The following is a 16,770-nucleotide window of genomic DNA, read 5'->3' on the forward strand; positions in this document are numbered from 1 at the left end:
GCCAGTAACCTATAACCAAAGGTGCCCCGGCTGCGACGGAAGGCTCCTTTCGTATCGTAAGGGAGGTGGCTGAGCAACTGGGGAGGGGGGGAGGAAGGTCTCGGCGAAACACGGCGGGAGCGGAAAAAAGGGGGGGAGGGATGGCCTACTCCTCCCCGCCTCACCAACTACCCGCATGGAGACCCGGTACCTCATAGTGGTCGCCCTATACCCCCCGCTGGGAGGACCCCTGGTCACCTCCGAAAGTGTGAGAGAAGGCGATGAGGTTGTCATAACAACCAAGGGGTCCCCCAGCTCCTCCCTATATCAGAGAGGGAGGGAAGGGGCAGGGTAAGGTGCTATGGAACACGTGACCGCAAGTGGCCTAGGCCGCGAGCAACACAACCGTGGTAGGGCCACGTGAACCAAGCTGTACCAATACATGGAACAAGCACCTAGGCTAGCCTAACACCCTAAATAAATAAATAAATATACATCGAAAGGTGGAAGAGACACTTTTAGTAAAAGAGAAAGAAGCCCAGGAGGAGGCAGACTGTTCCAAGAAACAGGAGCCTACTCGGAGCCAGCGATAGCCGATGTAGAGCAAGAGCCGGGATGCTGGGCCGGAAAATAATAATAGCCCTAAATACCAAGCTAAGAGAATGGTAGGAGGGCTGAACTAGCTAAAACTCGATGTAAAACAATGAACGTGATAAAGTAAGCCCATAAGTATAAGAAGTCCCAGTATGGAGGACCGGGAATCTTACGAGACGGCATGGCCGCCACGAGACAACCGGGGAACCGTATATGACCTATTAAGAGGAAAATACTGGTACCCGGAAGATAAAACTAAGGTAAAATGTTACTTATGAGTTACTTAACTTAGCCGTGGCAATTGCAGAGCGTTCCATCTTAGATAGTACGGATAAAATCCAATAAAGCACGAGCACAAGAAAATGGCGACTTGTCGCTAGCGCTAAAAATTAAGGATGTCCGCTAGGGGCGCTGCTGTCCGTGGCGTCCTCTAGTAGTAGTAGTAGAGGCTGCATCGCCCGTTGGGATCAGCTCTCTCTTGGGGGGATTCTGATAGGAAGTTCTAATTGGTGTTTGGCTCGTGGTAGTGTTCCACACTCGCCCCTTTATCATACCGACACTTCTTTTTAAGAGTGAGCGAGTCAGTTTTACTGACATTTTCTTAATTTTGTTTTTCTCTGGTAATTTTAGGCTAATTTTACCTAGAAAGAATGATATTAAGGATACTTTCATAGGCCGACACGAGCTGAGCCCAGAAAATGTATGATTTTTTCGGAAGAGTTACCGCGTGGACGTAAGGAAAAAGTTTTTTTCATAAATTCACCATAAATTGAAATATTGTGCTAGAGACTTCCAATTTGTTGCAAAATGAAGGTAAATGATTGAATATTACTAGAATATAAGAGTTTTAGCTTACAATTGTGTTTTTTTTACCATTTCGGTAGAGTCAAAGTTGACCGAAGGTTGAAATTTTGGCACATCATTATTTATATGAAAATATTTCAAAACTGATAAAAGCTACAACCATGAGTTGTTTTTTGTTGCATTATACATGAAATTGGGCACATTTTCATATACTGTCGTACCTCGACATACGAAAGGCTCAACTTATGAAAAACTCGAGATACAAAAGCAAATACGAAAAATTTTACAGCTCTACATACGAAAATTGCTCAAGTTACGAAAGGTTGTTGCTGTAAAGTCCCGAGATTCGCCCGGACCACCATTGGTTCCTGATGCTAGTCACCCCATAAGATCCTGCTCTCCTATTGGTCAGCATCTACCCCTTGTGCTTTAAGTATTCAATTGGTAAAAGGATGCTGTAAATTGAAAAACTTATTCATGCAATACATTTAATAAAAAAAAAACATTAGGTAAAGATAGAATAAAGAATAGAAATGAATGGTTATTATACTGTTTGGTAGTTTCAGTAGTTGAAGAGAGATAATGAAAATTTATGGCTTACTGTGTACTAGGAAAAGTGATTGCTTGGCGATCGTTCGATACTCGTAAGTGCTGGATGTAAACAGAAGTTTGGAAGCTTTTTTTTTTTTTGTTTGTTTATTATAGTTAATGGTTACTTAATAATTATTTGAAATGAGTACATGCAATACATTTAATAAAAAAAATTGTGAATTAGGTATCATAAAATATAAAATAAATCAGACTGCTATCATTGAAGCCAAGAAATACGTATTTTTTAGAATTCTTCTTCTGTTTTAATATTACGTAACGTATATGTTTCATTATAGCTGTCAGTAACTCGGTATCTCCATTAGGTAAAGATAGAATAAAGAATAGAAATGAATGGTTATTATACTGTTTGGTAGTTTCATTAGTTGAAGAGAGATACTAATGAAAATTTATGGCTTACTGTGTCCTAGGAAAAGTGATTGCTTGGCGTTCATTCGGTACTCGTAAGAGCTGAATGTAAACAATCGATTGGAAGGGTTTTGTTTGTTTGTTTGTGTATTATAGTTAATGATTAATTAATAATTATTTGAAATGAGTACATACTGATTATTTATACATTTTATTGGCATATTCTAAGCTTTTAGCTTCTTAGGTTTAGATGTCAGAATCATAGACTAGGCTACAGTAGCAACCGCTAACATAGGCTAGGCTTATTGCTAAGGGACATATGCTAAAGTCTTAATATATTCAGTAAAAATGGGGTTGAACATTACATGCAGTTGAATATTACTCAAGTATGTACAGTATTTTGCCTTTTTGGAGTCATATTTCTTCCGTTGGATCGGCGTCGTAACCCTAGAACATGTGTTGTAGGCCTGGAAATATAATTTACTGGGGTGTTTTTGGAGGGCTTGGAACAGATTAGCCATTTTACATGTAAAATGTGGTCCAAGATACGAAAACCTCATAATACGAAGGGCGCCTCGGAACGGATTAATTTCGTATCTCGAGGTACTACTGTATAATACTCCATGTAACGGCTAATTTAAAATGGTGCAAAATTTATGTCAAAGTGGCGAAATAATTTCTGAGATGTGTCGCTGATACTTTTTAGTGTGAGAAGAAAGAAATTCGCACTTGTGCGCCTGAGTAACGATTGTAGATAAAACAACGCCTTGATCCGTGAGCTCCCAGCATCCCCCTAGGCGCGTGATTCAAAAGTTTTCGCCTAGTAGGCCTATAACTATTTTTCCGCGAATTTTTAAAAAACTTTTTTTATATCGACGTACCATACGTCCAATCGGCACCCAACAGACAATTTATGTTGACGTTTAATACGTCCAATCGGTGTTAAAGGGTTAATGGCTGATTGAAACAAAATGTCATTTATCTGGCATTTTCAGAAATACAGAGTATTGAATGGTGGGTTCAGAAATAAATAATTTGTTGTTACGCATTTTCTAAAACATGCATTGCTCCAATATTTTGTATAGACACCTACTCTTAAAAGAAATGGATGGTAAGTTGCCTCTGCATAAAGCAGTTGAGCAATATATGTTAGCCTCTGATACACTTGTATTGAACAAGTGTATTTTACACTTTGAAAACTATGAGCTAGTTAGTAAATTACTTCTCTGTATTTCCTTATTCCCAACTGGCATGAGAAATAAAAATATGGAAAACAGTGGTTTGTGTGCTTATGCAATATCAAATATTTAATTTATGCATAATTTATTTAACTTGAGAAAAACCAATGTTTGCACTTTAGTATTAAAGCAGTCTTTTCTGTATTCTTTTTTTCAGATCATATACAAGGAGATGTTGAATGAGAAGTATTTATACCTGTGTACAGAACTTCATGCAGAATACCTTTGGATAATTGATTGTCAGAAATTAATGCCATCTGTTTTAGGAGAACTAGATGGGAAGCAGTTGAAATCCCTGAAGATGAATTATGCTCCTGGGCAATACGATGGAGGTGAAGAATATGCTGAACTTGAATCTTCCAGAGAAGGGCCAATTCATCTGTATAGATTTCTGTCAACCCTAGTGAACCTAAGAAGCTTGAAATGTTCACAGCTTTGTAATAACTCTATGCTGAAAATTCTATCCAAACATTGCCCCAGTTTGGAGGAAATCAGCATTGATATGTGCTCAGGAGTAGATGATGATGGTTTGTTTTATCTTTGTGGGTTTGTTCCATCTGAAGACTGTTTTGGGGATATCAGAAGTGGTGCTGTAGTACCTTCCAAGTCAGGATGTAGGAAACTGAAGAAAGTTCACTTGGAGTATACATGTGCTGGGACTCATGGCACTGCTGTACTCTTGTATTTATGTCCAGACTTGGAAGAACTTTTGGTAACTCCAGATGTCAATTTTGGTGATGTTTTTTATTTACTCCATGGAACTAATCCAGAAAGGCATGAAGATGTGAAAGTAAAGTATCAGTTGAAAGTACTGAAAAGTTACATGGAACTTGATGAAGATGTATTGTCTCTTATAGCAAAAACTTGTCCACATCTAAAGGCTATTACTTTGAGGTGCAATGGAGTTGAAAGAAAAGACAGAAATATACTTGCTAATTTATTAGGACTACCTATTGAAACTCTGGATGTTATGAATTGTAGTATGCCAGCATTACTCTGGTATCTAGAAATTTGTGGCAAGAATATTGAATCGCTAACCATTGAACATCTCTCCATGGCTCCAATGAGTTTGATATTCACAAGAACTCATTTGCAGAATATAATAAGAACTTGTCCTAATTTAAGGAAATTTACCTTGAAACTTAATAATAACCCAATTCAGCCAGACTTGCCTTACTCCTCTTTTGGCTCAGATTTACTCTATTTCACTAATTTAACTCACTTGAATCTGGAGGGGTTATCTATATCTGTAGAGGATTTGTCAATTTTCCTTACAAAATGCAGTGGTTTAATGGAACTGCACATCCTGATTTTAAATCTTGAAATTTTAGAAGATAATGTCTTGTATGATTTTTTGACATCTGGCTGTTTGAAGAATCTTAGGTACCTCTTCCTTTATCGACCACTCTTAACCATAAGTGGTTTGAAGAGGCTGATTAAATATTGTCCAAAGTTGCACTCAGTAGGACCACTGTCATCTTGGTCAATTTCTGAAAAAGAAAGAGAAAATTTTATTAAGGAAATCAGAATAAACAACTGGGATCTGAATGTGTCAAGTACTGAAATGTTAAGTATGTTCCATATTTGAAGCCAGACTTTTATTACTGAAGAAAATTTTTGCTAACATTGTACAGTGATGTATTTAGTTTTTTAAATAAAACTTTTATGAGCCTTTTATGGGTATCATTTTCTGAATAAAATTAAAAGTAATTTCTTAATAGGTGAACACTCTGCCTTACTTAATTACTGTCTCATCCCTTCCAAGTTGTAAGAAACTGCCTCCCAACAGTAATTTATGTGGGGTGGTGTTATCCTAAATGTATTGAGTGTTTGTATGTGAAGCATGAGATATTGTTGGAAGTGTCATTTTAAAACAAATACAAACCTTGTTGTGATAGTGCCGTACTAGAACCCCTTTGACTGTATTTTAATTGTTTTTATTTATCAAAGCATTGTCCATATTCCTCTTTCATGGCATGAACTTTGAGAAAGTTCCCCAAGAATTGTGAAACCTAATACTATGGGGAGCCTAACTTTGGTACTGTCACTGTAAGAACCATGTAAATTGTGGTATTAACAAAGAATATTGGTTTTTATTTAAAACCAACTTTATGGCAATTTAAGACAGTTGCACCCAAGCACAGAAAGATAAAGCCAAAATGGGTCCAAACAGTCAACATGATTCAATAGGGATATTGCTAAATTATCTTGGACAAGCGGAAAACATTATGATAATCATCAGATGGTAAGAGGCTCACAACAACAAAAAAGAAGAAAGAAACCAGCTAGATGGAAAGCAAATTACATAACAATATAGGTCAACTTGAAAACATCTACATAAAGCAGAAAATCCAAAATCTTCTGGGGTGTGATTTCCATGGAATAAGTAAACTGATCATTATTTGAGAAAAAGGAATAGAATTTAAAGCTAACAAAACAAAATAACCTTCATCAACTGTAACACCACAGCACAAGAAGTACTTATCAGTCTTAGCAAACACAGCATCAAAGTACATTATGCAAACTGCACTCATATCAGTATCTAGAAAAGTCCTTGGCCTACCACCTCGGTGGCCGTGAGTTCGATTCTCGGGTATTCCACAGAGGGGTTCGAGATGTGTATTTCTGGTGAATGTTGCTGAATAACCACTGGTTCCATGCAACATAAAAACACCATACAAACAAATCTGTAAAAGTGCATACTACTTTATTACAGTTTTTCAATGCCAGCCCTTCATTTTCATTGAACTGTGGTAAGGGAAGGGTAGGTACTTCTAAAATTTAACTTGATCAGGTGGTCAAAATTTGGTGCTTAAATGAGGTAAGATGAGAGCAAATGCAACCTTACTGCACAGTTGGGAATTTGGGGTTTACTGAGCATTTTACGTTTCTCTCGTGCATCATTTTAGTGCGTGTGACATCTGTGATGATCAGTTGATTATGTAAAGTTTCTTTTTTTGTTACTGAGTACAAATGCTTCTTTTTCTTGTCTCTTCATCCCTAGCAACATCTGTATTCCACTTTTTCACTGTGTTCTAAATTAAATTAAATGTCAGCAAAATTAACAAACGTAAGTCATCTGAAAACTCTGATAATGGGCACTTCTCATTCAAACAGAACCCAAAAAGAATTTGTCTGACATTTTTTTTAGAACGTAAATTATATCTTATTTCATTAAACATGAAAGATCTGGAACTGCTGGTAAAGATTTGCTCTTGCCTTAATTCTTCATTAGTTACCTTCAAGTTGAAATACTTTTGAAAGAATTAATGTTGGGTTATCACAAAAACTTATTGTATTCATTCCTCCATACCATCTTCTCTGCAAGTATGAGAGAGAGAGAGAGAGAGAGAAATATATATATATATATATATATATATATATATATATATATAGTATATATATATATATATATATATATATATATATATATATATTATATATATATATATATATTGTGATAATGCTTTGTTTAAAGCAGTTGTTCCTTGAATTCTTTCCCATTATAGAGGAAATTGTCGTTATAATGAGATTACAGTGTTATTATTATCTCTCCTTCTTTGAAAATATCGTACTGTTGTTCACCATAAATGCATCACAAGCAACAAAGCATGAGAACCAATAGGAGGGGATCCCGTAGGGTTGCAGTGCCATCAGTGCGCCCCATGCAGTTAACTATAGGCATTACTTAAGGTTCTTTGCAGCGTGCCTTCGCGCCCTAGCTGCAACCCCTTTTGTTCCTTTTACTGTACCTCCTTTCATATCCTTTTTCTTCCATCTTACTTTCCACCCTCTACTAACAACTGATTCATAGTGCAACTGCGAGGTTGTCCTCATGTTACGCCTATCAACCCTTTTACTGTCAATATTGGTGGATCTAATTTTTTTTATTGCGCATTAGGGAATTTTTTAATGTTTCATCCATAAAGAACTGATCTGTGTACTTTGCACTGAGAATGTGATTTTGTTTTTTGTATGGTGCTTTTACGTTGCATGGAACCAGTGGTTATTCAGCAACGGGACCAACGGCTTTACGTGACTTCCGAACCACGTCGAGAGTGAACTTCTATCACCAGAAATACACATCTCTCACTCCTCAATGGAATGGCCGAGAATCGAACCCGCGACCACCGAGGTGAGAACCAACACCAAACCTACCACGCCACTGAGGCGTTAATGTGATTTTGGGACGCTGACCTTTGTTTGTGCTATTTGCCTATAATCTTTCGGGCTCTATTCCGGTATCCATTGTATTGGGTCATAAGAAGTTGTTGGAATTTTTGTGCCTATTTTAGATTTTGTTTCATTAGCTGGTGTTTTTACTTCACTATGTCTCTTTGTGTGTAAAGAAATGAAGAAATGGCTTATCTTTAGTTATTTTTGAGTTCGTGTTTTCGACAAATTTCTCTTCTTCCTTTCGTATAGCTGGCGGCCGCGCTAAGCAATGATCGATTTTTCCAATCTTACGTTTATATTCTGAAATAACGGTGAGTCCCTAAGGAAATAAACTGGCTTTTAGGTTCTTCCTTTTTATGTTCCACCTTCTTGGTTTTGATTTTTTTTTTTCATTTCCTCCTTTATTTCGTTCGTGTCTGATTTTTCCAACATTCCTTATTAAAGGCCCCCATACACTACCGAGCATCGAATCGCGCTTCGAGTCACCTCAAGCTTGGCTCGAACTCGAAGGAGCCCACACACTAAAGAGCCTTGTTTCAGTTAAGCGCTTTTTCCGCACAGTGAAGATGTCATCCTCAGACCTAGACACAAACGATTTTTTAAGCATTGCTGTTGCTCTCGAAGAGAAAAAACGTAAACATGATTCACGATCAGCATTAGGGTCACATTCTTTCAGTTTTTCTACTAATTTGTCTTGAGCAATTTGTTTTGCGTGTTTGTTATAGTAATCTGCCGATTTAATTTTCCACAAACACGGGAAAGACTGGTATAGGTCTATAAAGTCACTTAACACTTCTCTTGAATTGGCGCTATCCATCTTCAATTTCACTCAACATACAAAAATAATGAAGCCTTCCTCGTGTACCCAACAAATTATCACTTGGCTCGAAGCTCCGCCCACAAAATATCAGGAATGTCTTGATAGCGTCGAGCCAGCTGCGAGTGGCTCGTTGCACGATGCGCAAGCCCCCATACACTATGAAAACTCGACGCGTTGCACGAAGCGCGATTCGATGCTCGATAGTGTATGGGGGCCGAGTAACCTCACTTGTTTCGGCTCAGAATCGGCTGTCAGCCTGTCACTTCAGTTACTTCTTTCTCTTCCTGACGGTCGAATGTCTCTTCCTTCTTCGTGTTAGGCCTCTGGGTCTCCCTCCATCTATAACGTTTATAAACGCTCAACCTTTCTTCTTCCGCTGATCTGCTATCATCCCCCTTAACTCGACAAATTCAAGGCCAATTTTGATCCACCTCCGCCTCAATCACCTCCCCTCCACCACCTCCCCCGCACCTTTCTCTCCTACTCTTCGCCTTATCTTTCAAATCAAGTAAGCATGAAGGTTCGCTCATGATTTTACTTAATTGTGATTCCGAATTAAATTTCATCGGTTTTATCTTTATTTTTCTCTTGAATCTAATTTTGCTAAAATATTTTCTCATTGCATTTGAGTGAAAATAGTAAAAGATTATACGCTATTGCCGATGAACGAAAAGTCAAACCCTTGTGTTTACGCTTACGCATATATATTAATTAAAACACCTCTCTCTCTCTCTCTCTCTCTCTCTCTCTCTCTCTCTCTCTCTCTCTCTCTCTCTCTCTCTCTCTCTCTCTCTCTCTCTCTCTATATATATATATATATATATATATATATATATATATATATATATATATATATATATATATATATATATATATACATATATACATATATATATATATATTCAGTTTAGTAAAGCAAGATCATGCTCTATGACAGAAATGGTTTACCAGTATGACAACACCTTAAAAAGTTATCAAGAATAAATTAAAAAAAGGTATTTAAATCCAAAGATGGCTTGAGGACAAACTGATGAGGGGGGTGTAGTTTAGACAATTTTGACCAACTTCATAGCCAAGTTGAACTAGATACAAATTTTCTGTTTTTTTTTTTAATTTTTATATAACAATAATATTTTCCCATAAGAGTATTTTATTATGCGAAGGAAATAAAGACCATAGTGTATTAATCTGAAAAAAAGAAAAAAGTGACAAGCTGGAAGAAGAAAAAGAAGAAGAAGAAGACAACAGTTAATTTCAGTGTGATAAATAAATAATATGAGGATACATTACTGTGAAAATGTCCTACCCACTGTCCATTATGGGAGCGGGTGTTGTTGTAACCGGGCCCTCCACCTCCCCTGGGTCGGGCCATCCCTGTGGATAACGGGGAAACATCAGAGAAATAGTAAGTAACGAGCAAAAATGTGAACAAGGAGTAAAATAAGATAGGGTGAAACTATACCGACCATAGCTTAACACTTAAACCGACAGTGGTTGCTCAGTTTGAATTGCGAACTTTTCAGGTTTCAAATGATTTTCAATTCTACGTTTTAGCAGGATTTATTCTTCTGAAAATGTTAATATTCAGTGTAATTTGTTTCAGTTTGCGTTAAAATGCATGTAGTACAATACAACAAAACATTCACCTTTGGTTTAGCTGCAAAGAAAGACCATTCTGAATTCCACTTGGGTGTAGGCAATTCCACCAATAGATATATAGTCCTCTCTATATCTATGATTCCACCGGTCAAGTGAATTCGATATTAGATGATATTCCTAGAACATGATTTGGAAATTCCTTTTCCCCACAGGCTCTAAGTGACATTCAGATTCCCAATCTTGAAGGCATCTAGTTTCAGTTCCGGTCATTTCATTAATAACCGAGCTAACGTTGGCGAACTCATATTATTCTTCGAAACTGTTTGTCTTGTTGATCGTTCGAATATACAGAAGAATACTATCGTTTAACGACGGCGTAAATGATGCATTTTTATCGCAACTACCTCGCTCGCTGCCTCGCATTCGTTTTTGATGGGTAACATCAACTTCGAATTTCGGCAGTAAATCAGCTACCTCGGGCACTCCTAGCGCGCGTTTTGTAGTAGCATGGGTATGAACCACAACTGCCTCGACAAGCAAAATAGAATTACAGTTAAGTGTGTGGACTCTGGTGAAAAAATAACCGATTATTTTTTTTCTTTAGCAGACATACTTGTACAAGACAATGATATACCCTGCACTGGCTGCGCGCACATACACACACAACACCACACACATTATATATATATATATAATATATATATATATATATATATATATATATATATATATATGTGTGTGTGTGTGTGTGTGTGTGTGTGTGTGTGTGTGTGTGTGTGTGTGTGTGTGTATGAGGTCGCTTTTATTCCATTTTAATGAAAAGCGGCGTAAAGTTGCGAGAACAAGGTTGCCATTCTGAAAACCCAATTTCAGTGAGAAATTACAGGCAACGAGTAAAGGAACTGAGCTGCTACAGTATAACTGAGCTTCTGAAAGCCTAGCGATCAGAATTAAAGACAAGCGATTTGATACGCCCCCACACATAAAATTTATTGACGAGATCGCTGATAGAACAATTTATATCGGTTAACGGGGGACATACACTGAAGCCTGTATTACACGGCTATAAATCTTTCATAGGCGGGTTCAACATGGCAAGTCCGTCGAGGAATGTGAAGCTAAAATGCTGAGTTTGAAGGAATTATTGCAAGGCAGGAACACAGGTTGCTGCCACCTGTATATTTGAATATTAAATACCATGTATATTTTCACGTTCATACATTCGTGAATGTGCATATGTAAGGTTTTTTTTCTTTTTAATTTGCCCTTTATTTACAGGCACTCGTACTATAGAGTTGGCCTCCAGTCGACAAGCCGAGCTGCTTGAATCGCAGTCCATAACAAATTATAAGAGTTGGCTCTGTTCCCGATATACACGTCTCCCAAATATATTATAATACTTGAAAGTTATTCGAACGCTGTCTGCCGCTCTGACGTCATACGATACAACAACATTGTTGAAAAAGTTACTTGAAAATGAAAATTCGTTTCCTAGTGTCGACTTGACGTCACCTGTCACTCGCTCTCCATACTTTCCACACTTTCGTTGAGTGAAACTGGACGGGTGTTACAAAGTAACAGTATCAAGCATGTTCACCTAGCCTAGTAGTGAAATGAAAGCGTGTTTCATCGCGAGACAGCCAAATGAATACACAAAAAGTGGCCGCTCTGTGGAAGACATCACAGTGGTACAAAAAAACATGCTATCGACTACCGTTTAACGCGAGTTGCATGGTTTATAAGGGCCCTAAGAAGTTTTTTGGATTAGAATCAAAGATACAGCATAGGCCTAACTATAACCTATCTACCTTGGTTTGCTTGTGTCAGAGCTTATAAATTTGTTAAGCTACAACGATGGTGGTGCCACATTAACGCCTACGCAAGGTAAGAATGCTTATTCTATTATCACCTATTTTCTTAATTTCGTTGCCATGTTGCAGAATGAAAAACAATTAGCCTATTATAGGACTACTCTATAGGCAGGTATACATACTTATCCTACAATTATTATAAGACTTACAGCATGGGAGTGCTTCATGGTCTGTAGAGTAATGAGACGAAATCACGAAGGCAAAAAATGCTTGGGATTTATTTTCACCGGATTTGCTGTGTGAAGTGAGAACAGGTCATCTGGTTTATCCGTCAAAATAAAGGTATCAATATAGTTTACACCCGGTCTGCAACCCAACAAAGAAACCCACATAGATACTAGCCTAGGTAGTGCACATTGAGAGGAGTTCATAAGACCCCATCTTTCCATTTGCTAATGAATAGTTTCGGAGATATTACTATTTAATGTTGGTATGATATCAACAATATTGGGATATCGTGAAGCTTTCGGAAATTTTCTCCTAATTTTGCTGTTGACTGACTTCAACTTTACTACCCAGCTGCATTTTCGCGTCCGAATGTCGGCAACGTTTACTTGTTAGGTTTTGTGTACAGCCCTCCACAGGGATGCTATACCTTTCAATGACAGGAAATTTTATAACGGGTAAAGTATGGTTTTTGACTAAAAGAAAAGGAGTTTCATAGTTACTCTTCTAAGAAATGCTTGGCTAGGCTATACCCACTGTTTCAGTGACATTACTTTTTAAGATCATGGGCAGATGTGCATCGGCGTTCAAAGTTAGGTTAGGATAGGTCGAAAGTTTTCTGTCCTTTATTATCAGGGTTGGTAGGGTGGGATTGGAGGTGATGAATTGGTAAATGAAGCAATTTTTTTTTGTAGGCTATATGGATCGATTTATTCTTATTAATGGACCATTTAATAAATGATATGTCTCATACTATCCTGTTTGGAAATTTTTATAAATTATGATTCTATGCTTATATGTGCCAACTGTCGATTCTCAGTATAGTTGATTTAAACTGACTACTAGTCTTTGTTATAAGTCTAACATGTGCTAGAGTTACAAATTTAGTGTAACTAATGTTTTAACGCAAAATTAAATGAAATAATTAATTCCTTAGAATGTTACACAGTGTAACTCATAACTTTACTAGTTAATCGTGCTTCTGTTTTACAAATTTAAGTTACATGTTGTTTAGGAACGTAAGGGAGGGCTATTGTTCCCTTGTTGCAGATTAGCATACTACTTAAATCTGAATGTATGTACGAACTATGTACCGATGTAAAAATATAGTTCTTATTCTTTTGATATTTATGCAGTGAAATGTGATTTCTTTGATGACTTCTTATTGTGTGCGCATTCATGTCTGTATGTGTGAGAACGAGAGAGGGAGAGAATCATGGGCGGCCAATTATATGCATGATATATATATTATATATATAGAATTATTATATATATAATAATATTATATATAATAATTCTATTATATATATAATAATAATATATATATATAATATATATATATATATATATATATATATAGAATATATAATATATATATATTATATATCCTATATATATATCTATATAATATATATAATAATATATATATATAATATCTCTATATATATATATAATATATATGATATATATATATATATATAATATATATATATATATAATATATATATATATATAGATATATATATATATATATATATATATATATATATATATATATATATATATATATATATATATATATATATATATAGTATATATATATATATATATATATATATATATATATATATATATATATATATATATATATATATATATAAATATATATATATATATATATATATATATATATATAATATATATATATATATAATATATATATTATATATATATTATATATATATATATATATATCATGCATATAATTGGCCGCCCATGATTCTCTCCCTCTCTCGTTCTCACACATACAGACATGAATGCACACACAATAAGAAGTCATCAAAGAAATCACATTTCACTGCATAAATATCAAAAGAATAAGAACTATATTTTTACATCGGTACATAGTTCGTACATACATTCAGATTTAAGTAGTATGCTAATCTGCAACAGGGGAACAATAGCCCTCCCTTACGTTCCTAAACAACAAGATGTAACTTAAATTTGTAAAACAGAAGCACGATTAACTAGTAAAGTTATGAGTTACACTGTGTAACATTCTAAGGGATTAATTATTTCATTTAATTTTGCGTTAAAACATTAGTTACACTAAATTTGTAACTCTAGCACATGTTAGAATATATATATATATATATATATATATATATATATATATATATATATATATATATATATATATATATATATAATATGCAGTGGAATTGCGATACCAATAATTTAACTGAAGCAAGATGCGATAAAGAAAAAATACAGAAAGTTACACTGACTTATTTTTTTTTCAACAGTCCCATATACTGTTCAAATGAAATCAAACATTTGAGAGAATATAAACATAGTTGACATAATCACAGAATGGAATAAATTGGGTTTACGTGGCTATGGAAATTAAGTGACCATTCGCCTACAGGTTTGCTTCCACTCGGCAGTCTTCGGTATAGTACTCATCAAGGTATATAGAGAGCACGGTCCAGTGATAGAGAGGTACAGTCACTTTAGTCACTAGGGTAATTGTGGGGTATTTCCGTGATAGGCCTGGAGGACAGGGTGAGAGCGACCAAGGCATACTACCTTGGGAATAACTTTAGTACCTTAGATCTAAGGTATTGGGGATTAGGCCTGTAAGGCTCATATATGTCCTTTTCACTCTGTTATCTTGTATACGTTTTGTGTTCTTTTGAATTCGTATAGATCACTGTAGTATATATACAAAATCGTGGATTGATAATGTTTAGCTCTCTAATATATAACAGAAACCTTAAATTGATATGCTCGATAGGACTTTTAAAAAATCTATTAGTATTTGACCTGACGGTTATTTATAAAGGCGCTTTTATAATACATTATTTAATAAGAATAAATATACATAGATAACAGAAAACAGTACTGACTTCATAATAGAATAGAAATGAAAAATACTTAGCAAAAACGATAAAATAATGTTTTAGAATTGTCACGGCATAATTTAGTTAATTTACGCTTCATTTTTTTTTTTTTGCCTACTCGATACAATTTGGGCATTCAGAACTCTCATCCTAAAAAAAAACATCCGACATCTGACAAAAAGGATAAAACAATATCACTTTAAAAGGCAAGGATACACAATTTTCAATATTGCCTGGTTTGAGTGTATTTTCTCCATTGTATATTTTATCGGATAAGCATGCCTAGAGCTTTTTCTGTCATAAGGTACCTTTGAATTGAACACGTCAAACCAGGAGTGAGCAAGCTTTATAAAGTCCCTTGTACTTTCCCAGAACATACTCTTCAAAAGTCCCTGACTTCCATAAAATCTAAAGCTTTAGATGTTGCTTCCGAAAGAAGCTGCACTGCTTTCCTCACATAAATACGTTGCGTACTATCTGTTAAATTTATGTTTCTCTGTTAAGCGATATGTCACTTCACTTCTTTCGACAATTTCCCAAACACATCCGATTAGAACAATATCTTAATTTTGCAATTCAAAACCAGAATCAAGAAAATTGCTCTCACTAACTTGATTAAATGAGGGGCATCGGCAAAGACTTGAGGTTCCTGCTGCAGGTCTCTTTTATATGCACTGTCTGCAAAATGTTTACTGGATATGCGATGAGTAGTAGTGTTAGAGCTGTCCTTTCTCTTTTAACGATGAAAACCCATTTCTGTCTTGTTTCCTCATCATGAGGGAATCAGAAAAAGGATACCTCCTTTTTTCTACTATTTGAATAACAACCAAACACGGTCCAGCTGTTTGGCATTATTTAAATAATAATTCAGATTACATAAAGAATCAAAACCATGGTCGTATTCGTAGAAAGTAAAAATAAATCACTGCAGAAGTGACTGAAGTGACCTGTGATCTACATTTGAAAGAAACGGTGGCTGAGTGACTTCTCGCCCTGACCTGTCCTCCAGGAGGTGCTGCTCTTGTGGGGGGGGGGGGGGGGGGGTGTGATAAGCCGCAACCCCCCACAATTGACTCTACCTGACTCTTCTATATACCTTGGTACTCATTATACGTTCCGGCATACCTACTTCTTTGCGAAGCATGTTATACAATTTGAAATCGACGGTCGCCTTCTTACGATCATTACATTCATGACAGTTGATGGACTTATTCATTTATCATCATGTGTACTCTCTTCTCATGTATCATCTTCCTTATTTACTCATTCTTTGGGTTTATATATTTATTTTGGTATTAGTACTACAGATGAGTAACATAGTGAAGGAGGGAGGAGTATGATATGAGATAGTAGAAATCGTATGATATGAGAGTGGATAGGAAGTTAGATACGAAAACAGGATTGTACGAGATATGTCCCGTAGAGCCGTCAGTACACCTCATGCGGTGCACTGTAGGCATTACTTTTAAGGTTCTTTGCAGCGTCCCTTTGTCCCCTACCTGGAAGTTTGGAACCCCTTTCATTTCTTCTACTGTACCTCCGTTCATAATATTCTCTATCTTCCCATCTTACTCTCCGCCCTCTCTTAACAATTGATTCGTAGTGCAACTTGGAGCGTTTCTTCCTGCTTCCATATCAGCGCCGAATGACCTCATAGGTCCCAG

The 16,770-nt window shown here is 36.0% G+C and overlaps 1 protein-coding gene and 2 long non-coding RNA genes across 5 annotated transcripts in view; 2 read left to right on the forward strand and 1 right to left on the reverse strand.

The window, feature by feature from the left end:
• LOC135211182 (uncharacterized) overlaps window positions 1–5,246 on the forward strand; it is a 57,992-nt gene extending 52,746 nt beyond the window's left edge. For both annotated transcript variants that reach the window (XM_064244396.1, XM_064244397.1), the window contains exon 4: window positions 3,730–5,246. In XM_064244396.1, the coding sequence (XP_064100466.1) occupies window positions 3,730–5,160 (1,431 nt within the window). In that variant the 3' untranslated portion in view covers window positions 5,161–5,246. The remainder of the gene's footprint in view (window positions 1–3,729) is intronic.
• LOC135211187 (uncharacterized) lies at window positions 4,497–12,554 on the reverse strand. 2 transcript variants are annotated; one of them, XR_010313637.1, is made up of 3 exons: window positions 12,188–12,554; window positions 9,859–9,942; window positions 4,497–5,062 (listed from the first exon to the last, which is right to left on the reverse strand). It is a non-coding gene; the product is annotated as an uncharacterized LOC135211187 (long non-coding RNA). The 2 variants fall into 2 exon arrangements; XR_010313638.1 differs by lacking the exon at window positions 12,188–12,554 and adding an exon at window positions 10,215–10,742.
• The window catches only part of LOC135211186 (uncharacterized), a 321,835-nt gene continuing 316,193 nt past the window's right edge, over window positions 11,129–16,770 (forward strand). Inside the window, exon 1 of the long non-coding RNA XR_010313635.1 lies at window positions 11,129–12,051. This is a non-coding gene — a long non-coding RNA (uncharacterized LOC135211186). The remainder of the gene's footprint in view (window positions 12,052–16,770) is intronic.

The sequence above is a fragment of the Macrobrachium nipponense genome, chromosome 4 (assembly GCF_015104395.2).
Source record: "Macrobrachium nipponense isolate FS-2020 chromosome 4, ASM1510439v2, whole genome shotgun sequence".
Classification (NCBI taxonomy): domain Eukaryota; kingdom Metazoa; phylum Arthropoda; class Malacostraca; order Decapoda; family Palaemonidae; genus Macrobrachium; species Macrobrachium nipponense.